The 25,424-nt window shown below is 41.6% G+C and overlaps 1 protein-coding gene across 3 annotated transcripts; it reads right to left on the reverse strand.

Moving 5' to 3' along the window:
• Positions 1–2,563: 2,563 nt before the first annotated feature.
• On the reverse strand, positions 2,564–24,973 carry SMIM22 (small integral membrane protein 22). 3 transcript variants are annotated; one of them, XM_066576718.1, is made up of 4 exons: positions 24,882–24,973; positions 14,459–14,640; positions 12,080–12,162; positions 2,564–3,092 (listed from the first exon to the last, which is right to left on the reverse strand). In XM_066576718.1, the coding sequence occupies exons 2-4, from the start codon at positions 14,586–14,588 to the stop codon at positions 3,042–3,044; spliced, it is 264 nt and encodes an 87-aa protein (XP_066432815.1). In that variant the 5' UTR covers positions 14,589–14,640; positions 24,882–24,973; the 3' UTR covers positions 2,564–3,041. The 3 variants fall into 3 exon arrangements, with proteins under 3 accessions (XP_066432815.1, XP_066432814.1, XP_066432816.1); XM_066576717.1 differs by having other exon boundaries at positions 24,887–24,965; XM_066576719.1 differs by lacking the exon at positions 24,882–24,973 and adding an exon at positions 23,728–23,859.
• Positions 24,974–25,424: the final 451 nt, after the last annotated feature.

A 25,424-nucleotide genomic window follows, 5' to 3' on the forward strand; every position in this document is an offset into this window, starting at 1 on the left:
ACGAGGTCCCGTGGCATACTGTTATAGCTTTTACCACATGGCTGTGTTGTCCAATTAGATTTTTGTTGGAAAAATACAATATGTATGAGATGTACCTATATCCACCACTAGGGGGGGGGGGCTCACTATTTATGCATTGACCTGAAAAAAATCTGAAATCAGTGAGCTCCCCCTAGTGGTGGCTGCAAGGATAGAGAATTTTATCTTGTACTTGTCTATGCAGATGATTTGGAGCTCTGTATCAAGGAAATCTGATGATGGAATTAATTGGCACATAATTTAGAGGCAAATTACAAAGTGATTGTTCAACGCTGCATGCGTCCCGTGCAAAAGGGCCATTATATTTTAAGGTTCATCTTCATCCTGCCTGAACCAACACAGACCATTGCATATACACTGAATGCCCATCAGCTTATGTGTCTTGGCTAAAATGCAGAACGAACACCCGCATTATAAGTATTTTTACATGCCGTTTGCTATACATTTGGGGAGCCCAAGATGTCAGCCAGTGTGACCCACTGTGGAGATACAGGGCGATCCACTGCTTTGCCAGTATTTAGCACAAGCAGCATGAATTGATGACCCCTTCCTGTCAGCTGATCAGAACATGTCAGCATCTCCATCTAATCTGCAGCAACTACAAGAAGCTTCCTGTCCGCAGGGGCCAATATTCCTGCAGAAGGATTTCATCACTGAGAGGAATCTACACCACGATGAATTACTGCAGATCTGAAGGCCAAATGAGTCCAACCCACTACTGGGTGGGGGTCTCTAATAAAGGGGTTATTTAGTGTATAGGATGTAGTGATCTGATATCCTCCTTCAGTTTTGATGCCACCAAGATCTATGTGGAAGGAGGAGCGGATGATGAACATGCCTGGGGTCAGTTATCACAGTATGAAGAAAAAAAAGGATGAATTGGAAAAATCCAACATGGCTGATCATTTTGAGCTGGGAATATTTGGGAAGGGAGCGGCTTCTGATGGCATCTACCCATATATTGAAGATCTGGCGCTTGAGCTCGGAGCAGCGTTGTGTATAAACGTGTATTTGTCACATTTCCAAGTCTCTTTCTGGCTCTTTCTTGACAAAAATTCATTTTTATTTTCCTTTGATCTTCAGTTCCTTGGAAGTTTGCACTCTGAGCTCCTCATCATCATCAGTATTGCTCTTTGTTTGCTATTTTCTCCCATAATTTCCTGATGGAATCATCAAAAACGCTGTATTGCCCGCCGTCACACAGAGACACTTGACTTCAGTGATCTTGTACTCGTATAATGTACGCAGCTCTCATACCCGCACACAGATGCTGCTGAAGTCTCCCAGCCCTATGTGACAACGACCCATGATGAGATCTGACAGGATTGTTTAAAACAGGCTCCGCTCATAGTCCCTTCAACAGGACCCCCTCCAGTGAACATCTTGGTCACAAGATACAGACTCTTATCAGCAGTTTTGTACATGGTGGAGCTTGTGAGATTGTAGAGCATGAGTTCTTCTCCAGTCACAGCCGAATTCTGCAGTTTCCTTCCTGGAACCTAACATATTGCTTATCTGTACTCCATGGGCAGTCATGTGACCTAAGAGCTCTGCTCCCATAATGCCTTGCAGAATTTTTAATTTAGTTTCTATCTGAACTGAGAACATTTTTTTGTTAGTGTTTCTTGTGACCGTCCTAATCGGGCCGCAACAAATTCAGTCATCTGAGAGTCATATGTACAAAATTATCTGTAAAACACCAGATAGTGTAATCAAGAAGCTGCAGCCACCAATTATGTGCCGTCCATTTAAATAGCCATGAGAAGCGTAATAAATGTTATTAACTGGATCCTAAAATTAAACACCCTCCAGCCTCCTCTGCCTTACTGTGCCTCATTTCTCGGTTACCCCTCATACAGCCCTGTTCTAGTGAGCAGCGGGGGTCCCAGTGGTCTCATCACACCTGAAAGCTCCCTGCAGGACTGAGCACAGAATATGAATTATATAGACAGACCATTGATTTCAGTGGAGACTGTAATACTTCATTTCTCCTGTAGGAGTGCTGCAGGGAAGTTGAACACTTGCTGCCTTGCTCCCCCGAATATTGCAGTTCCCTTTTTATATTAGTTAAACTTTCCCTTTCATTTTCTCCAACAGTCATGAAAGGGTTAACACAATTATTTCATTTTGATTGATTTTATGGAGCACATAGATCTGATTGCAGTAACCATCACATGATGGCTGCTGTAGAAAATGGATTATGGATTTGTGTAAACGCCATTTTCTGTTACCCCGTATCTCCTATTCACAACTGTAACCCTTTACACTCCAAAAACTAGCATCTCTCACTTCGCTCTTCAAGTCTCTCCCCCTTATTGTGAGTCCTCCCCTTTATTGAGGCTCTTCCTTCAGTTTAAGATCTCTGTGTACTCCCCATTATATCTCTGTGTACTCCCCTTTATATCTCTGTGCACTCCCCCTTTATATCTCTGTGCACTCCCCCTTTATAGCTCTGTGCAATCTTCCTTTATATATTTGTATACGCCCCTTTCATACAAATAGAAATGAATTTACAAAATGCAAATAGTTTGTAAAGTATTTATTTAGCATATTTGGTGTCCTCTCAGGACCGGCATCATATCCTGTAATCTGCACAGCCGAATTCATCACAATACAAAAACAATGATAAGAATATGAGGAGCTGAAGTATTGGGGTTGAAGCGGCATCACATCTCACATATATACATTTACATCTAATATGGAGTAACTCTGTAAACGATGTGTTCTGGTTCTGCAGGGGTTTGACTGTAAGTCTCCTTTGGCACCCAAAGCTACACTTATAACAAAGAACAGATGTGGTGACATTATAACTGCACCAAGTGTATGATCAACAACTCATCTTTTTATACAATCAATTGTTCATAGAAGTCGTAAATATCATTTTAATCCCAATAAAGATTATATAATGGATTTGCACAATCATAAAAGGCACAGCGCATGAGGAAAAAGTGCTTCAATTTTATTGATTCGATTAGCTCTCCATAAACCAGGGATAGCGGGGATTATGGCTCCAAAGCAAGATTGTCAACCCCAACCTTGTGTTTATATCTTCTCTGTAGAAAGAGAAAGAAAACATTACTATAAAAAAAACTTTCTGACACTGAGGGTGATCAATGAGTGGAACAGGTTACCACAGGAAGTGGTGAGTTCTCCTTCAATGGAATTGTTTAAACATAGGCTGAACAAATGTCTGTCTGGGATGATATAGTAAATCCTGCACTGAGCAGGGGGTTGGACCAGATGACCCAAAAACCCCTCCACCTCTACAATTCTATCATAATATTGCCCTCTATGTACAAGTATTTAAGATAATACTGTCTCCTGTGTACAAGAATATAACTACTATAATACTGCCCCTATGTACAAGAATATAACTACTATAATACTGCCCCCTATGTACAAGAATATAACTACTATAATACTGCTCTTATGTACAAGAATATAACTACTATAATACTGTCCCTATGTACAAGAATATAACTACTATAATACTGCTCTCTATGTACGAGAATATAACTACTATAATACTGCCCCCTATGTACAAGAATATAACTACTATAATACTGCCTCCTATGTACAAGAATGTAACTATTATAATACTGCCTCCTATGTACAAGAATATAACTACTATAATACTGCCTCCTATGTACAAGAATATAACTACTATAATACTGCCCCCTGTGTACAAGAATATAACTACTATAATACTGCTCTCTATGTACAATAATATAACTACTATAATACTGCTCTCTATGTACAAGAATATAACTACTATAATACTGCCCCCTATGTACAAGAATATAACTAGTATAATACTGCTCTTATGTACAACAATATAACTACTATACGAGAATATAACTACTATAATACTGCCCCCTGTGTACAAGAATATAACTACTATAATACTGCCCCCTATGTACAAGAATATAAGTACTATAATACTGCCCCCATGTACAGGAATATAACTACTATAATACTGCTCCTATGTACAAGAATATAACTACTATAATACTGCCGCCTATGTACAAGAATATAACTACTATAATACTGTCCCCTATGTACGAGAATATAACTCCTATAATACTGCCCTCTATGTACAAGAATAGAACTACTATAATACTGCCCCCTATGTACAAGAATATAACTACTATAATACTGCCCTCTATGTACAAGAATAGAACTACTATAATACTGCTCTCTATGTACAAGAATAGAACTACTATAATACTGCCCCCTATGTACAAGAATATAACTACTATAATACTGCCCCCAATGTACAAGAATATAACTACTATAATACTGCTCCTATGTACAAGATTATAACTACTATAATACTGCTCCCTATGTACAAGAATATAACTACTATAATACTGCCTCCAATTTACAAGAATATACCTATTATAATACTGCTACCTATGTACAAGAATATAACTACTATAATACTGCCTCCAATGTACAAGAATATAACTACTATAATACTGCTACCTATGTACAAGAATATAACTACTATAATACTGCCTCCAATGTATAAGAATATAACTACTATAATACTGCCCCCTATGTACAAGAATATAACTACTATAATACTGCTCCTATGTACAAGAATATAACTACTATAATACTGCTCCCTATGTACAAGAATATAACTACTATAATACTGCCTCCTATGTACAAGAATATAACTACTATAATACTGCCCCCTATGTACAAAAATATAACTACTCTAATACTGCCTCCTATGTACAAGAATATAAGTACTATAATACTGCCCCTATGTACAAGAATATAACTACTATAATACTGCCCCCTACGTACATGAATATAACTCCTATAATACTGCCCCCTATGTACAAGAATATAACTACTATAATACTGCTCCTATGTACAAGAATATAACTACTATAATACTGCCCCCTGTGCACAAGAATATAACTACTATAATACTGCCCCCTATGTACAAGAATATAACTACTATAGTACTGCCCCTATGTACAAGAATATAACTACTATAATACTGCCCACTATGTACAAGAATATAACTACTATAATACTGCCCCCTATGTACAAGAATATAACTACAATAATACTGCTCCTATGTACAGGAATATAACTACTATAATACTGTCCCCAATGTACAAGAATATAATTACTATAATACTGCCCCCTATGTACAAGAATATAACTACTATAATACTGCCTCCTATGTACAAGAATATAACTACTATAATACTGTCCTCTATGTACAAGACTATAACTACTATAATACTGCTCCTATGTACAAGAATATAACTACTATAATACTGCCCCCTATGTACAAGAATATAACTACAATAATACTGCTCCTATGTACAAGACTATAACTACTATAATACTGCCTCCTATGTACGAGAATAGAACTACTATAATACTGTCCCCTATGTACAAGAATATAACTACTCTAATACTGCCTCCCTATGTACAAGAATATAACTACTATAATACTGCCCCTATGTACAAGAATATAACTACTATAATACTGTCCCCTATGTACAAGAATATAACTACTATCATACTGCCTCCTATGTACAAGAATATAACTACTATAATACTGCTCTCTATGTACAATAATATAACTACTATAATACTGCTCTCTATGTACAAGAATATAACTACTATAATACTGCCCCCTATGTACAAGAATATAACTAGTATAATACTGCTCTTATGTACAACAATATAACTACTATACGAGAATATAACTACTATAATACTGCCCCCTGTGTACAAGAATATAACTACTATAATACTGCCCCCTATGTACAAGAATATAAGTACTATAATACTGCCCCCATGTACAGGAATATAACTACTATAATACTGCTCCTATGTACAAGAATATAACTACTATAATACTGCCGCCTATGTACAAGAATATAACTACTATAATACTGTCCCCTATGTACGAGAATATAACTCCTATAATACTGCCCTCTATGTACAAGAATAGAACTACTATAATACTGCCCCCTATGTACAAGAATATAACTACTATAATACTGCCCTCTATGTACAAGAATAGAACTACTATAATACTGCTCTCTATGTACAAGAATAGAACTACTATAATACTGCCCCCTATGTACAAGAATATAACTACTATAATACTGCCCCCAATGTACAAGAATATAACTACTATAATACTGCCCCCAATGTACAAGAATATAACTACTATAATACTGCTCCTATGTACAAGATTATAACTACTATAATACTGCTCCCTATGTACAAGAATATAACTACTATAATACTGCCTCCAATTTACAAGAATATACCTATTATAATACTGCTACCTATGTACAAGAATATAACTACTATAATACTGCCTCCAATGTACAAGAATATAACTACTATAATACTGCTACCTATGTACAAGAATATAACTACTATAATACTGCCTCCAATGTACAAGAATATAACTACTATAATACTGCCCCCTATGTACAAGAATATAACTACTATAATACTGCTCCTATGTACAAGAATATAACTACTATAATACTGCCTCCTATGTACAAGAATATAACTACTATAATACTGCCCCCTATGTACAAAAATATAACTACTCTAATACTGCCTCCTATGTACAAGAATATAAGTACTATAATACTGTCCCTATGTACAAGAACATAACTACTATAATACTGCCCCTATGTACAATAATATAACTACTATAATACTGCCCCCTACGTACATGAATATAACTCCTATAATACTGCCCCCTATGTACAAGAATATAACTACTATAATACTGCTCCTATGTACAAGAATATAACTACTATAATACTGCCCCCTGTGCACAAGAATATAACTACTATAATACTGCCCCCTATGTACAAGAATATAACTACTATAATACTGCTCCTATGTACAGGAATATAACTACTATAATACTGTCCCCAATGTACAAGAATATAATTACTATAATACTGCCCCCTATGTACAAGAATATAACTACTATAATACTGCCCCCTATGTACAAGAATATAACTACTATAATACTGCCCCTATGTACAAGAATATAACTACAATAATACTGCCCCCCTATGTACAAGAATATAACTACTATAATACTGCCCCCTATGTACAAGAATATAACTACTATAATACTGCTCCCTATGTACAAGAATATAACTACTATAATACTGCTCCCTATGTACAAGAATATAACTACTATAATACTGCCCCCCTATGTACAAGAATATAACTACTATAATACTGCCCCCCTATGTACAAGAATATAACTACTATAATACTGCCTCCTATGTACAAGAATATAACTACTATAATACTGTCCTCTATGTACAAGACTATAACTACTATAATACTGCTCCTATGTACAAGAATATAACTACTATAATACTGCCCCCTATGTACAAGAATATAACTACAATAATACTGCTCCTATGTACAAGACTATAACTACTATAATACTGCCTCCTATGTACGAGAATAGAACTACTATAATACTGTCCCCTATGTACAAGAATATAACTACTCTAATACTGCCTCCCTATGTACAAGAATATAACTACTATAATACTGTCCCCTATGTACAAGAATATAACTACTATCATACTGCCTCCTATGTACAAGAATATAACTACTATAATACTGCATCCTATGTACAAGAATATAACTACTATCATACTGCCCCTATGTACAAGAATATAACTACTATAATACTGCCTCCTATGTACAATAATATAACTACTATAATACTGCCCCCTGTGCACAAGAATATAACTACTATAATACTGCCCCCTATGTACAAGAATATAACTACTATAGTACTGCCCCTATGTACAAGAATATAACTACTATAATACTGCCCACTATGTACAAGAATATAACTACTATAATACTGCCCCCTATGTACAAGAATATAACTACTATAATACTGCTCCTATGTACAAGAATATAACTACTATAATACTGCCCCCTATGTACAAGAATATAACTACTATAATACTGCGTCCTTTGTACAAGAATATAACTACTATAATACTGCCCCCTATGTACAAGAATATAACTACAATAATACTGCCCCTATGTACAGGAATATAACTACTATAATACTGTCCCCAATGTACAAGAATATAATTACTATAATACTGCCCCCTATGTACAAGAATATAACTACTATAATACTGCCTCCTATGTACAAGAATATAACTACTATAATACTGTCCTCTATGTACAAGACTATACCTACTATAATACTGCTCCTATGTACAAGAATATAACTACTATAATACTGCCCCCTATGTACAAGAATATAACTACAATAATACTGCTCCTATGTACAAGACTATAACTACTATAATACTGCCTCCTATGTACGAGAATAGAACTACTATAATACTGTCCCCTATGTACAAGAATATAACTACTATACTACTGTCTCCTATGTACAAGAATATAACTACTATAATACTGCCCCCAATGTACAAGAATATAACTACTATAATAGTGCCCCCTATGTACAAGTATATAACTACTATAATACTGCCCCTATGTGCAAGAATATAACTACTATAATACTGCCCCCTATGTACAAGAATATAACTACTATAATACTGCCCCCCTATGTACAAGAATATAACTACTATAATACTGCCTCCTATGTACAAGAATATAACTACTATAATACTGCCCCCTATGTACAAGAATATAACTACTATAATACTGCCCCCTATGTACAAGAATATAACTACTATAATACTGCTCCTATGTACAAGACTATAACTACTATAATACTGCCCCCTATGTACAAGAATATAACTACTATAATACTGCCCTCCTATGTACAAGAATATAAGTACTATAATACTGCCCCCTATGTACAAGAATATAACTACTATAATACTGCCCCCTATGTACAAGAATATAACATCTATAATACTGCCCCCTATGTACAAGAATATAACTACTATAATACTGCTCCTATGTACAAGAATATAACTACTATAATACTGCCCCCTATGTACAAGAATATAACTACTATAATACTGCCCCCTATGTACAAGAATATAACTACTATAATACTGCTCCTATGTACAAGAATATAACTACTATAGTACTGCCCCCTCTGTAGTGAATATATCTCTGTACTGGATTTTCTCGTGATCTCGCTATACAGACACTTTCTGCTCTCCTCGTACTCCTGCTGTCTCTTAGCTGTTAGGAAGTTCTTATGATGCAGATAAGTTGGTCTTTTTCCTGTCATGTTTCGGCTGTTGGAGATAAAGGAGTCTGTGATGCCGTTGATGTACATATTGGAGATGTGACGGCACTGGTGGTGACATTTGTCTGACACGGCGTGGCACCACGTCTCATGGCTCATTGCTGTGCCAGTTTCTTAGTCCAATATCAACCCATCAGCAATTATCAATTAATATCAATCATTAGCTGATCACCAACCGTTAGCCATAGCCCCCCCCCCCCCTGTACAGCTACATATGTGTTGTTCTAGGAGATGTTTTGTATTAGTATGCATCCCTTAGGCCAGTGGTGGCGAACCTATGACACGCGTGCCAGAGGCGGCACGCAGAGCCTTCCCTGCTGGCACGAGCCACATCGGCCGCTCACCACTTGTGAATACCAGCAGGGGCCGCGGCTCCCCTGCCGGCATTCACAAACGGCACTGCTAGCCGCGCTGATCCCGGCACACACTGACTTCAGTCTGCAGCTGGAATCCCCCTCCCCCGACGTCTCCTACTACTTGGTTCCGCCGGGAGGCGGCGGTGTCCAGCAGCGTGTGTGTCAGAATGTGTGCCGGGAGCATATTAACACTTTCTTCCCCACTTCTGCAGCAATCAGCAATTCCCAGCAACCTGATTGGTTGCTTGGTTTGGCTGATTCACCAAACAACCAATCAGGTTGCTGGGAATTACCTATTGAGGCAGAAGTGGGGAAGAAAAAGTTAATATGCATGCCGGGACCATCGCTGACCAGAAGAGGAGCTGAGCTTACAGGAGGAGGCGGGGGGGGGTAAGTATGTGGGTCTCGGGAGGCGCACTGTGGGGTGTCACTAATGCATGGGGGGCCGCTGGGAGGGTGTCACTAATGCACGGGGGGGGGGGGGGGCCGCTGGAGGGTGTCACTAATACACTGGGGGCCACTGGGGGGTGTCCCTAATGCACTGGGGGCCGCTGGGGGGTCACTATTATCGCTGTGGGGTGGGGGACACGATTACCGCTAGGGCCGCTGTGGGGTGGGGGTCACTATCACCGCTGGAGCCGCTGTGGGGTGGGGGTCACTATCACCGCTGGAGCCGCTGTGGGGTGGGGGTCACTATCACCGCTGGAGCCGCTGTGGGGTGGGGGTTACTATTATTGCTGCAGCGTGGGGGTCACTATTACTGCTGGGTGGGGGTCACTATTATCGCTGGGGGTGCTGGGGGGTGTCACTATTACCGCTGGGGGTGGGGGTCACTATTACCGCTAAGGCTGCTGTGTGGTGGGGGGTCACTATTATCACTCTGGGGGAGGGGGGTGTCACTATTACCGCTAAGGGCCGCTGTGCGGTGGGGGTCACTATTACCGCTGGGGCTGCTGGGGGGGGTGTCACTATTACCGCTGGGGCTGCTGTGTGGTGAGGAATGTTTACATGTGGCGGACATGGGCAGGGCCGCTTCAGAATAGACAGCGTGCAGATTTTGACTACTTTTTGGATGCGGAAATGCTGCAGAATTTTCCACAGAAATTTCCGCTGAGGACATTCTGCAGTATTTCTGCATCCAAAAAGCAGTCAAAATCTGCACCCTGTCTATTTTGAAGCGGCCCTGTCCTTTTTAGAACGACGGGGGTAAAATCATATGTCGTGATAAGCCCCGCCCCCTGACGTATTGGCACTTTGCGATAAATAAGTGGGTTTTAGGTTGCAGTTTGGGCACTCGGTCTCTAAAAGGTTCACCATCACTGCCTTAGGCCATCCTGTACCACTAGTATAGCATATACTTTTGGGGTTTTGGTTTATTTGGGGGGGGGGGTTGTCCAGGATCTGTATAGTGCTGCAATATATGAATGATGACATCTGAGAGAGGGATCAATCCATATCCCCCCTAACCCATTTTGGAGATAGAGTCATTTATCATCTACTATGGCTAAAATACCTGGAAAATAGAGATTGCAAGAGATTTGGATCGTCACTGTGGTGTAATATGGTGGGCGGTATTTATAGGGAATGCTATATGTATGTATTATAGGATCTGGCCTATGTGTTATGGTTGTCATCAGAGGCGAATAAGCCATCTGACAACCAGAGAATGGAAGGTATGGAGTAAAAGCGTCAACAGCGAGGTGATGTGAGGGATTATAAATGTGAAATCAGAAGATGGGCCGGCCGGTCCTTGGCAACATGGGAACCACTAACCAACTTGCAAACTTCAGGGTCTGGACGGTATTATTTGGGCAGTCTATGGCAGTGTTACTTTGGTACTATAAAGTACTATTATTTGGCACGGCATGGTGGGATTAGGTATTGTTTTACATCTTGTTCGAGTTTGTATAACATTGATTTTAGCACTATGTCCTTGAATGATTTGGGTTTCTCTATGGTGGTATTCCTAGGACTGGTATTTTATGGGCACTGTATAGTGGTATTACTTGGGTTATTCATGTGCAGTAGAGTGGCATGACTTGGGTTATGTTGTTTTATATATTATGAAGGGTTCTTTTTTTGCAGAACATGCCTCATACGACAAAAGGTAGATTTCCATCAAAGTCCTGGATAGCTGAGATCTAATCTTGAGTTTAATCCTATATGTCACCCAACACACAGGAAGGAATGTGCCTATCGCACTTGGCGAGGTTTGCCAAATCCATTCCACGTGCTCCAGCTTGATTGATTTGATGCAATTTGCTCCATGTCAAGCGTCTCCTAAGCGCATCTTATGTAGCAGCCCCTTAGCATGAATAACCAGGGTGCACATATACATGAGTAGAGATGACGGCTCGGCCAGGAGGGAGTAGAGATGGATGCGGGCATAGACGTACGTTACCTTGCCAACTTGAGATTCGCAGTCACAACAACAACAGCAGAAACATCTGATGAGAACCAGGAGGATGAGGAGGAGGACGAGCCCTGGGGAGAAGATGACAGATAACAGATGGGTCCAGTAGAGACGCAGATACATAATAATAAGATACGATATTACCAAGAGAGCACAAATAACAGTATTTCCATCTGGTGGCGCTGCACTTATCACTTTGTGAGTTTGTCTGGGTGACAGCTTCCACAATGGTTGTCACCCATCTCTCTAAGAGTTGGGACATTAGGAAGTATGTGATACCAGAGAGGCCAATCTAAAATGTGGCTCTAGCTTGAACCAACTGGCATCGCATACGCCTGCGGGGGCAACGTTGGAGCTTGCCCACTACTTATAACTCATTCGAGCTCTCGATAGCGCACTCACTCAAGAGCTCACTTAACTCATTATGGAGCTTACCTAAGGCACACACCCACTTGGGCACTCAGTAACTCACTTGGAAGCTCATTTAGGTTCCTACATAAGTTATTGAGTATCTAAGTGAGCTATTCAGTGTCTGATTACCTAGGTAAGTACCCGAGTGGGTGTGTGCCTAGGTGAGCTCCATAATGAGTTATTGAGTGTTTGAGTTGGTGAGTGAATAAGTTATTCAGCATTCCAGTGAGTATCTAGGTGATCTTCTGAGTGAGTTAGTGAGTACATACCTTGGTGCTCACTCAGATGCTGAATAGTTCACCAACTTGCTCAGCAACTCACCTAGGCACACACTGAAGACACTTGAAAACTTAGAGCTTACCTAGGTATTCAGATGCTGCATAGATCACTCACCAGCTCAAGCACTCAATAACTCGCTCATTAAGGCACTCCGTAACTCGATTGAACGCTCATCTAGGTACTCAGACACTGAATGGCTTACTTAGGCTCCCGAGTTACTTATTGAGTACTTATCTAGATACTCGCTTAGATACTTACTAGCTCACCACCTCATGCAAAAGCTCACCCAGGCACATACTTCCCCACTCAGGCTCTTAATAACTCACTTAGACGATCAAGTTGGCACTCAGAAGCTGAATAGCCTATTCACTCACCGACTAAAGAACTCAACAGCTCATTATTGAAATGACTTAAGCGCACAACCACTTGGGCACTCAGTAACTCACTTGGAAGCTCACTTAGACTCCTTCAAGTTAAAGAGTATCTAAGTGAGCTATTTGGTGTCTGAGTGAGTACCTATAGGAGTTTTTGAATGAGTTATTGAGTGCTCCCCTAGGCACCCACGCAGAGGCTCCCCTAGGCACTCACGCAGAGGCTTCCCTAGGCACTCACGCAGAGGCTCCCCTACGCACTCACGCAGAGGCTTCCCTAGGCACTCACACAGAGGCTCCCCTAGGCACTCACGCAGAGGCTTCCCTAGACATTCAAGCAGAGGCTCCCCTAGGCACTCACTCAGAGGCTTCCCTGGACACTCGCTCAGAGGCTTCCCTAGACATTCAAGCAGAGGCTTCACTAGGCACTCACTCAGAGGCTTCCCTGGACACTCACTCAGAGGCTTCCCTAAGCACTCACTCAGAGGCCCCATTAGGCACTCATTCCGCTGCTGAATAGCTTATTCACTCACCGACTAAAGAACTCAACAGCTCATTATTGAAATGACTTAGGCACACACCCACTTGGGCACTCAGTAACTCACTTGGACTCCTTCAAGTTAATGAGTATCTAAGTGAGCTATTCAGTGTCTGAATACTTAGGTGAGCTTTGAAGTGAGTTACTGATTGCCCAAGTGGATGAGCTCAATTAAGAGTTATTGAGTGCTTGAGTCAGTGAGTGAATAAACTATTCAGCATCTGAGTGAGTACCTATAGGAGTTTTCGAATGAGTTATTGAGTGCTCCCCTAGGCACTCACTCAGAGGTTTCCCTAGGCATCCACACAGAGGCTCCCCTAGGCACTCAGGCAGAGGCTTTCCTGGACACTCACTCAGAGGCTTCCCTGGACACTCACTCAAGAGGCTTCCCTAGACACTCACTCAGAGGCCCCCTTAGGCACTCATTCAGCTGCTGAATAGTTTATTCACTCACCAATGGAAGAACTCAATAACTTGCTCATGAAGGAACCCACCTAAGCACATAATAACCATGGGCACTTAATAATTCACTTGAAGCTCAGCTAGAAACTGCATAGCTCAGTTAAGCACTCAGTAACCCATGCGCTTCCCTAGGTACCACCAAGTCACTCAATAGTCCACTCATCTAGGCACTCATCCACTCAAAAACTCATTGGCTTAGCAGCTCACTCAGGCGATCACCAACACCCCACCTAGGCCCTCCTGCAGTCCCCTGCGTTGCTCACATTTAGGGTTGGGGGAGATACAAAATAAACAAAAACTCCTTACCTATAAATGTAAAGAAAATGACAAAAGCCGCGACATCCCAGTCCGTTTCGAACCACTGCTTGTTGGCGAGACGTTTCACGGCATCATTCCACTGGTTCTCCAGCTGCTGACCGATATCGCTGCCGGACATTGTGGGGAGGAGTGATGTTCTGCGATATCTTCTCTGGTATCCCGTCTCTGTCCTGCAGCGTAAAAGAGACAAATGTCGCATCATCACAACGTACAGCGTGGCGGGCGCCTGACAATAATACTACAGATTCAGGAAATCCACAGATTAAAAAAGGTAACTGGATAGAGAATCCTGAATTACTAGGAATCCCTTCAGCTCTCGCGCCTGTTCTTGGGGAATCTGGGTGACAACCAATAGGGCTTTTTTCTGTTTGTTTTGATCTTTTTATGATAAATACGGGAAAAGGGGGATTTAAACTTGTATTATATGATATTTTTTCTAATAGTTAATAAAACTTTTTTTTCACTTTTATTTTGGTCTCCATAGCGTCCTTGAACTTCCGATCATGTGATCGCTCATACCATAGTATTGCATTATACTTAATTCTGACAGGCAGTCAGTCAGGTAAATAACTACTTAGTCCTGGAGATTTGGCTCCAGCCAATGGGGACAGCGTACATGCGGTGGATTGACGCAGTTTCCGCGTGGAAGCGGCATTATGCATTGACTTGTCAATTCTTTTTTTTTTTTTAGATATGTGGATCTCAGAACCCACCCAAAATCTGCGCTGTAAGAATTGCAGCATGGAATTACATAGTATTTCATAGAACACTAAAATGGCGTGAATTTCGTGAAGATTTGGGGCAGAATCTGTGGCAAAATTGCACCATGTGAAGGAGCCGTAGAAAGTATTTTCTTTCATGGTTACCTACTTCACCCTTATTTCTCTTTCTTTATACTTCCTTCTTAGGGTGCGTTCATACAGGCGAGCGTGATAATGTACTGAGAAACCCAGACCGATATCATGCTTGTAAAATTGCGAAGTTCACTGCGAGTCCATTACGATTTGCAAGAAAATTGCATCACCGAACATGGGATTTTCACGTGTATGAAAAAGGCATGTAAGAAAAATTAAAAATTGCAAGACACTCGCATATTCACGCCAGTGCGGTTTTAAATTTTTTTTTTTACCTATTGGAAACAATGGGCGAGATTTCTGTGGACACGCAGAAAAACAGAACATGCTGCGAGGGAAAAAGAAGAATTGCACATATCGTATGACTAGACCCACTGGAAACAATGGCATCTATTTCAGCGTGAGTTTTGTGCGTCCTGTGACGCATAAAACTTGCCCGTGTGAAATTAGCCATTTTGCGCTTATAACAGCCGCCCCCTGACCCAAACTCTGAGCGTTGTAAGAATATGACTCTTGAAGTTCAGGTTAAAGACCTGCGGTCAAGCCAGGGTGTACTTTCGTATTACAGAGGCAAAACAGCAGCCAAAATACATCCGTGTATCACCAGCCTTTACTTTGCATCAGTACCTGGAAACCATAAACAAGCTGCTGGAGACTTATCTGTTGTACTGTGAGTCCCTAATAGCACATCATATGTAATTAGGTTCATTTGTTAGTGAGCCTGGCTGTAATAATAGAGGTCACAGTAAGATCTGTCAGCAGATGCTTGCCTGCTTGTTGATAGTTTCCACATAGCAACATTATTGTTTTTAACACTGTTTACCCCCTTAGTGACCACACTATAGTCTTTTTACGTCCTGCCGTTGGAGGACGTGTATGGAGGGAGATAGCGCTGCTACCTGCTTCCATATATTGGAGGTGTCAGCTGTTTATTACAGCTAATACCTGCGGGCAACAGCCCCGTTCGGCCACCTCGGCTGATCTGGACTGTTAACCCTTTAAATGCCGCTGTCAAATCTGACAGCGGCATTTAAATCTCCCGAATGATGTTTGGGGGTCCTGTACGGCCACCCCACAGTGAGATTGGGGGAGCTGTATGGGTGTCATGGCAGCTGGGGTCCTTCTGAAAGACCCAAGGGCTGTCATGGCAGAATCCCTATCAAGCCATCCCATTGGGGTGGCTTGATAGGCTGCCTGTCAGAATGCAGTATGATGTAATGTTATGGCATTACATGATACTACATAAGCAATCTAAGTATTGCTAGTTGTGGTCCCCCAGGAGGACTAAAAGAAAAAATGAAAATAAGAAAAATATAGTTTTATTAATTAAAAAAAAAAAACCTTTTGCAATATTTAAAAAATACATATTTGCTATCGCTGTGGCATAAAAGTCCGATCTAGCAAAGTAATGAAGTTTTTCTGCGCACGGTGAAAGGCGTCTGTAAAGAAAAAAAAAAGGCCAGTAATGCGCTTTTTAGGTCACCCTGTTGTCAAGAAAAAATCTAATTAAAAGCGATCAAAAAGTCCTAAGTATTCCAACATGGTACAAACGGAAACGACAGGACGTACCGCACAAAATGAGCCCTCGCACAACTATATCGATGGCAGAATAAAAAAGTTATTGTGTGCAGAAGATGGAGACAGAAAATAATTTTAAAAAATTAAATATCTTTAAAAAAATATATAAGTAGTACAGCAAAAAAAAAAAACTATATAAGTTTGGTATCGTAGTAATCGTACTGACCCATAGAATAAAGTTATCAGGTCATTTTTGTTGCAGTTTGTGCGCCGTAGAAACAAGACGCATTGAAAGATGGCGGAATGTCTTTTTTTTCACATTTCTCTCAACTTAGAATTTTTAAAAAGTTTTTCAGTACATTATATGGTACATTAAATAAGACTATTGAAAAATACAACTCGTCCCGCAAAAAACAAGCCCTCATAGAGCGACGTCGATGGCTAAATAAAGGAATTACGATTTTTTTAAGGGGGGGAGAAAAAAACGAAAATGGAAAAAAAGCAAAAAAGGGTGGTCACTAAGGGGTTAAAGGAGTAATCTCATCCAGGACAAGTCTTTTGAGATAGCCCTGACCTACCACCAAGGCCAGAGGCGCTGCTCTATTCATGCTATACTCTATACCACTATATCTCAGATAGAGACCTATTTAGGGACATGGAGACTCTGCTACAGTGACCCCACTGTGCATATATCTAGCTACTAGATCAGACTCAGGTTTTGCCTATACCATCTTTTTTGGCAAACCTGAGCCTTGCACTACTTGACAGGGGTCACTTTTATTTATTTGTTGGCATAAGAGGGCTTATTCTCTAATTTAAAAAAGAGGCTTCCTCTAATATAACTGCCGCTATAGGCAGTACTTGCTCTATTTTGCCCGTTCACAGGCACAGCTAAAGAATTGCTACTGTGCACGCTTTATCCATGTTGGCATAAGAGGGCTTATTCTCTAAAGAGGGCTTATTCTCTAAAGAGGTCTCCGCTAATACAACTGCCGCTACAGACATTATCTGTTCTATATTGCCCGTTCTCAGGCACAGTCAAAGAGTTGCTACTGTGCATGCTGAGATACTGAATCAGACCTAGCTGCTATATAGACTTTCTTGGACAACAGTCTCGGTCTGGTCAGGGGGCATCCTTTGGCAAAAAGGTCCTTCAAGACCCACTATTAGCCCACATCTCTAATGCCACTTTTATTCTAATACCTCAAAGAGTCTCCCTCTATATAAACACGAGATATTACCGTTACTTGGCAGTATATGCTTGATATTGGTTCGGAGTAAACTCGGAAATACATTATGAACAAGCACCAATGATTCGTGCTTTGTGTACTAATAAACATATAAAATTGATCCTTTAGTACTAAACTCATTGATCTCCTGATGACCCGCCATTATTAGCGGAGAAACGCGTTGAGAATAAATGGAAAGAGATTATACAGTACTGAGAGAGCTAACTATGAGTGCATCAATGCCGATATTAGTAATCTGAATGAATTAAGAATCCAGGACTACTAAACAGGCCCTGGAAGGAGAAGTGTGCTCACTGACATTTATACTGGGCCCACAACTTGTCCTTATATCCTTTCTCTTTTGCTCGCATGAATTCAAGCATAAGAGGGTTTCTAGAGAGGCATATAGGTTTCTGAATAATGATATGAAGACCCGCACTACTGCATGATACATTTCAATCAACCTTTATTACAACACAGCTCTCTAGAAACTTATTTTCCCTCTGTTTAAAACTATACTATGCTCATCTATTCAAGCTTCATTGCTGAGTCTATCTAGTGATGGTAGCTGAGTTGTTTGTTACTTTGATAGTGAACTAAGAGCATAAGAGAGGGACACTAGTATAGAATTTGGTCCGAGTTCTTTTTAATTGTTCGTTGATTAAAGCCACTGTACGTTGCCAACTTCCTATAACATGCTCTTCCTCTCTGCTATGATTGTATACAGAGGGAAGCAGTATTAGGATGTGGCACCTAGGTCCTTGAAGAGACTCTCATATCTCCATCAACCCAGTGGCTTCTGTGTTGTGCCCCGTGTTCGTTCAAGTAATTTTTAAATATAATTAATAAAGAATTATCATTTTAGATTTGTCTAAACTGTGAAAGGGCTTTATTACTAATAATTTAGACGTGAATCTGCTTCTGTGACGGCGTCTTTTCAAATTGGAGCTGCCACAGGAACCAACTGATTGCCACGGCTCTGACTACTGAGAGCTAAAGCCCTGGATAAAATTCAGTCCGCCATAACTTGAGTTCTGGAACTTGCAGTTCTGGCTCATACAGGAAAGTCCTGTAGGTGGCCCCCTGTGTGACGTCCATGATAAAGACTGCTCATGTCCATATGTTCTAATGATGTAGCTAGAATTATACTCTAGTCACATCCAGAGCTGCTGTGCTCACTCCCTGCTCATCCTGCGGTTCTGCTGCAGAGCATTGTGAGAGATGCAGTGAATGTAACAGATAATTGGCCACCAGTAGTGCTCAGGTTTCTAGTGAACGCTCAGGGCTGGCAGCGAGTCTTGGGGCCACACCTTATACTGCAAGATAAATATTAGATATCCTTGTTGCCGCGGCCAAGAACTTGGTTTACCTGTGTGCGATGTCTGTAATCCTTTACCTGCGTCCCGTCATTACAAATAATGCAGAAGGCGGCCGTTACCATGTATAGCTGTGTAATATCTAATCATTATCCATGTATGTCATAATAGTGCCATATAGTGCTCACATAATAGAGTGGCCATACAGTGCACAGAAAGTACAAGCCTTTATAGAAGTGCCAATAAATAGCAGCAGGCCTCCCCATGTAATAATACCCAATAATGCACCATCATATAGAGCGGACACACCAGTGCCTTTGTGATAATACCAACCACCATATAATGACACCTTCTAATACTGACCAGACACGCTGACCGTACAATAATGTCAACATAGTAACCACATAATCATACCAACACTGTAATACCAAGTAGTGACCATATAATAATACCGTCTATTCTGACTATATAATTGTCCTGCCAAAGTGACCCTATAATAACACCAACCATTGTGAACATCAAGTAAGGCTGTTTTCACATCTGCGTTGGAACCTACGGTGGGAGGTTCAGTCACAGATCCAGCTGCAAATACCAGAAGAAAAAGAGCTGTATTCAGCACTTATTCTTCCATCCCAAAACCGGGCAGTAGGATGGAAAGTGGGCGGACCCCATTATAGTCAGTGGGGTCCGCCTGACACTGTTCTGTTCAGCACCTTAATACCAACCACAGTGACCATATACCAGTGCCTGGTGCATGAGCATATAGTAATACCAACCACAGTGACCATATACCAGTGCCTGGTGCATGAGCATATAGTAATACCAACCACAGTGACCATATACCAGTGCCAGGTGCATGAGCATATAGTAATACCAACCACAGTGACCATATACCAGTGCCTGGTGCATGAGCATATAGTAATACCAACCACAGTGACCATATACCAGTGCCTGGTGCATGAGCATATAGTAATACCAACCACAGTGACCATATACCAGTGCCTGTTGCATGAGCATATAGTAATACCAACCACAGTGACCATATACCAGTGCCAGGTGCATGAGCATATAGTAATACCAACCACAGTGACCATATACCAGTGCCTGGTGCATGAGCATATAGTAATACCAACCGCAGTGACCATACAGTAATAGCAACCACAGTGACCATATAGTAATACCAACCACAGTGAGCATAGAGCAGTGCCAACCACAATAAGCATATAGTTATACTAACCATAGTGACCATATACCAGTGCAGGTGCATGGGCATATAGTAATACCAACCACAGTGACCATATACCAGTGCCTGGTGCATGAGCATATAGTAATACCAACCACAGTGACCATATACCAGTGCCTGGTGCATGAGCATATAGTAATACCAACCACAGTGACCATATACCAGTGCCTGGCGCATGAGCATATAGTAATACCAACCACAGTGACCATATACCAGTGCCTGGTGCATGAGCATATAGTAATACCAACCACAGTGACCATATACCAGTGCCTGGTGCATGAGCATATAGTAATACCAACCACAGTGACCATATACCAGTGCCTGGTGCATGAGCATATAGTAATACCAACCACAGTGACCATATACCAGTGCCAGGTGCATGACTATATAGTAATACAAACCACAGTGACCATACAGTAATAGCAACCACAGTGACCATATAGTAATACCAACCACAGTGACCATATACCAGTGCCAGGTGCATGAGCATATAGTAATACCAACCACAGTGACCATATACCAGTGCCAGGTGCATGAGCATATAGTAATACCAACCACAGTGACCATATACCAGTGCCTGGTGCAGGAGCATATAGTAATACCAACCACAGTGACCATATACCAGTGCCAGGTGCATGAGCATATAGTAATACCAACCACTGTGACCGTATACCAGTGCCTGGTGCATGAGCATATAGTAATACCAACCACAGTGACCATATACCAGTGCCTGGTGCATGAGCATATAGTAATACCAACCACAGTGACCATATACCAGTGCCAGGTGCATGACTATATAGTAATACCAACCACACTGACCATATACCAGTGCCTGGTGCATGAGCATATAGTAATACCAACCACAGTGACCATATACCAGTGCCAGGTGCAGGAGCATATAGTAATACCAACCACAGTGACCATATACCAGTGCCTGGTGCATGAGCATATAGTAATACCAACCACAGTGACCATATACCAGTGCCAGGTGCATGAGCATATAGTAATACCAACCACAGTGACCATATACCAGTGCCTGGTGCATGAGCATATAGTAATACCAACCACAGTGACCATATACCAGTGCCAGGTGCATGACTATATAGTAATACAAACCACAGTGACCATACAGTAATAGCAACCACAGTGACCATATAGTAATACCAACCACAGTGACCATATACCAGTGCCTGGTGCATGACTATATAGTAATACCAACCACACTGACCATATACCAGTGCCTGGTGCATGAGCATATAGTAATACCAACCACAGTGACCATATACCAGTGCCAGGTGCAGGAGCATATAGTAATACCAACCACAGTGACCATATACCAGTGCCTGGTGCATGAGCATATAGTAATACCAACCACAGTGACCATACAGTAATAGCAACCACAGTGACCATATAGTAATACCAACCACAGTGACCATATACCAGTGCCTGGTGCATGAGCATATAGTAATACCAACCACAGTGACCATATACCAGTGCCAGGTGCATGACTATATAGTAATACAAACCACAGTGACCATACAGTAATAGCAACCACAGTGACCATATAGTAATACCAACCACAGTGACCATATACCAGTGCCTGGTGCATGACTATATAGTAATACCAACCACACTGACCATATACCAGTGCCTGGTGCATGAGCATATAGTAATACCAACCACAGTGACCATATACCAGTGCCAGGTGCAGGAGCATATAGTAATACCAACCACAGTGACCATATACCAGTGCCAGGTGCATGACTATACAGTAATAGCAACCACAGTGACCATATAGTAATACCAACCACAGTGACCATACAGTAATAGCAACCACAGTGACCATATAGTAATACCAACCACAGTGACCATATAGTAATAGCAACCACAGTGAGCATAGAGCAGTGTCAACCACAATAAGCATATAATTATACTAACCATAGTGACCATATACCATTGCCAGGTGCATGGGCATATAGTAATACCAACCATAGTGACCATATACCAGTGCCAACCACAGTGACCATATAGTAATACCAACCACAGTGACCATATAGTAATGCTAACAATAGTGACCATAAAATAATATCCCTTTCTGTCTAAAGCTCCCGGCCTCTTTTTCCTCAGATGATCATGTGATCTCAGTTCTCACCAGCTCATATTTACTTGGGTTTATGTGATCAGTTACTAGTCAGTTTCTCCGACGGTGTGATGCTGTTGCATGATCCCTACCAAAGAAACTGCCTACAGGGGGACACAGACACTCCTATCACAGATACTGATGATGATCACACAGGTATAATAGAGGAGATCACAGCTCATCCACCTGACCGTATACTTGTGTTCTGTAGCTTATTTAGGTACCTTTAAAAGGTAATGATAAATTTCCTCGCCAGGCAGAAATGCTAAAACCTCAGCTGATCCTGTGCTGATGCATCATGGGATAGATGTGGGAGTGAAAAATCTCAGCCTCCAGATGGTGCCTGATGAGCATCAGAGAGGGGGCTGCACTGCATGGAAGTGGCTGCAATACATAGAAAAGACCTCCAGAGTGTGACAGGCAATCAGGTGATGGAGCAGGGATGGGAAATGCATTTTCACTGGAGTGGCCCTTTAATGACACTATCCAATGTGAGCATCTTGCACTGTGACCATATAGTGGTGCCAAGCACATTGCCCATATAGCAGTGCTAGCCAGTAGTACCAACTACAGTGCCCATATAGCAGTGTCAATCAACAATGCCAATACAGTAATACCAACTACAGTGACAATATATCAGTGCTAGTCATAAAGACCATGTACCGGTAGCAATACCAACCATCGGGGCCACATAGTAATACCAACCACATTGAACCCTAGTAATACCAACCATCGGGGCCATACAGTAATACCAACCACATTGAACCCTAGTAATACCAACCATCGGGGCCATACAGTAATACCAACCACATTGAACCCTAGTAATACCAACCATCGGGGCCATACAGTAATACCAACCACATTGGCACCGCGCTGCATGCCAACCATACCAAATGGTAGTAATACAACTACAGTGACCATATAGCAATAGTAGCCACAGTTACCATGTAGCCATACCTATCTTTGTGATTGTATGTCTATGCCTGATCATGAAAGAAGAGCACAACGTGACGGTGCGGCCATCATCCTATTCCTTCTGTGGCTGCTGCACCTTTAATTTGGGCATAGATGGGTATTTCGTGGGCAGCTCCACTCCCTCCTGTAGACATTAGTGAATACATCCGCAGTCACATCCTCACCTGTTAATAGTACAACACAATTTTTAGGACTTCTCTAAACTTCCTCTAACACCCCTCAGGACTGTCAGAGGGCAAAATGTACCCCAGCTACAGACACAAGGGGGCTGATAATGTCTACGGGCACCGTACCCTACTGTAGTGAGTGCCCAATGAGGGTATTACAGGCATTATCAGAACCTCCCCTATAGGCAGAGCTCCAAAGGGTTGCCATCCATTCAATTCAGTGTGTTGGAATTCCTCACCAGTTCAGGATCTCTGCTTGCTGTCAGTGAATGCCAATGTTTTAAATTTACATCCAGAGGCTGAAAGACCTCGTACTTCTCACAGCTGAGGGTTTGTATCCAGTCTGGACAATCCTCTGTGAGAAACTCGGACCAATATCACGCTGGTAAATATGCAATTCTGCATGAGAGTGCAATATGATTTTTTAGTGGTCCCATAGAAAATAATGACTGAGATCACCCAAAAAATACGGCATCGCTGCAAGAGAAAAATCACTCACATATATAATGGGTTGCATTTCCGTGCGAGTTTTGTGCGTCTCACAACGTACGAGAATAATGACCGCGTGACTGCGGCTTTAGATAGAAAACTTAAACTCCAAACTGATACATTTTATCTGCACTGATACAATGTAACAAACCATCAGGACAGGAGAGAGTTGTGCTACTGATGTGTTAGGATCATAGACGACTGTCTGGATACAATTGTAGCAATCCCTCAGCTGTGAGAGGTAAATGATCCGGAAGGGTTTTCTGCTTTTAGAATGTATGTAAGTATGATCTCATTCACTGACAGTAAGCAGAGATCTTGAAAACTATGAAGAATTGAGACACACGGCATATTAGAAAGTGTCTTGATTGCATTTCATGTGCATAAAGCTGGGGACCCCTGTGGGCTGTGCTGTTCCCACCGTACCAGGGGGGCAGCTGCCAGTACTCAGGGGTCCTACTGATAATGGGGGATACGTACAGTACCTGCTGGAGGACTGGGCAGCCTGCGTGTCCCGTCTGTTGTCTTCCTACTTCCTGCAGCGTTGGTAGGTGTGCCCAGCCATCACTGACCGCCCAGGTGAGGAAACCTGCACGACAACCTGCGGAGGAGGAGGGGGGCATGAGGAAGAGCTGAGATCTGCACCTCCATGCAGGGATGCCGGAACTGACACCGAGGACACAAGGGGAATCCTTGCACAAGCGGATTTGACACCCGTGTGCTTTTTGTATTTCTCAGAGCACAGACTGGAAAAAGAGAACAGCTTCACCTGCCGTGGTCCAACGTCTTGGACGACAGTCACCCACCAAGTCTACCGGGGTAACGGAGGACATCTGTGTGCCGGCCATGTGTCACTGCCAGGCTGGAAGATAATTGGGCTTCCAGTGAGAAAACGGACAGAAGACACACAGATGTAAAATCTGGACAAAAGCATTGGGTAGAGATGTGACACGGATATACACGCACGTTAACCCCTTCCTACTGCAGTCCTTTGTTTTTGCTGTTTCATTTTTCCACCCTATG

Source organism: Eleutherodactylus coqui, chromosome 8, assembly GCF_035609145.1.
Source record: "Eleutherodactylus coqui strain aEleCoq1 chromosome 8, aEleCoq1.hap1, whole genome shotgun sequence".
NCBI classification, from domain to species: domain Eukaryota; kingdom Metazoa; phylum Chordata; class Amphibia; order Anura; family Eleutherodactylidae; genus Eleutherodactylus; species Eleutherodactylus coqui.

Bases quoted from the DNA above. Each gene is read 5' to 3' on its own strand.
- SMIM22 (XM_066576718.1), bottom strand. From the start codon at position 14,588: ATGTCCGGCAGCGATATCGGTCAGCAGCTGGAGAACCAGTGGAATGAT. The intron at 12,163-14,458 runs GTAAGGAGTTTT...TCTTCTCCCCAG, and splicing joins CATTTTCTTTACATTTATAG to GGCTCGTCCTCCTCCTCATC. The intron at 3,093-12,079 runs GTAACGTACGTC...CTCTTTCTACAG, and splicing joins GCGAATCTCAAGTTGGCAAG to AGAAGATATAAACACAAGGT.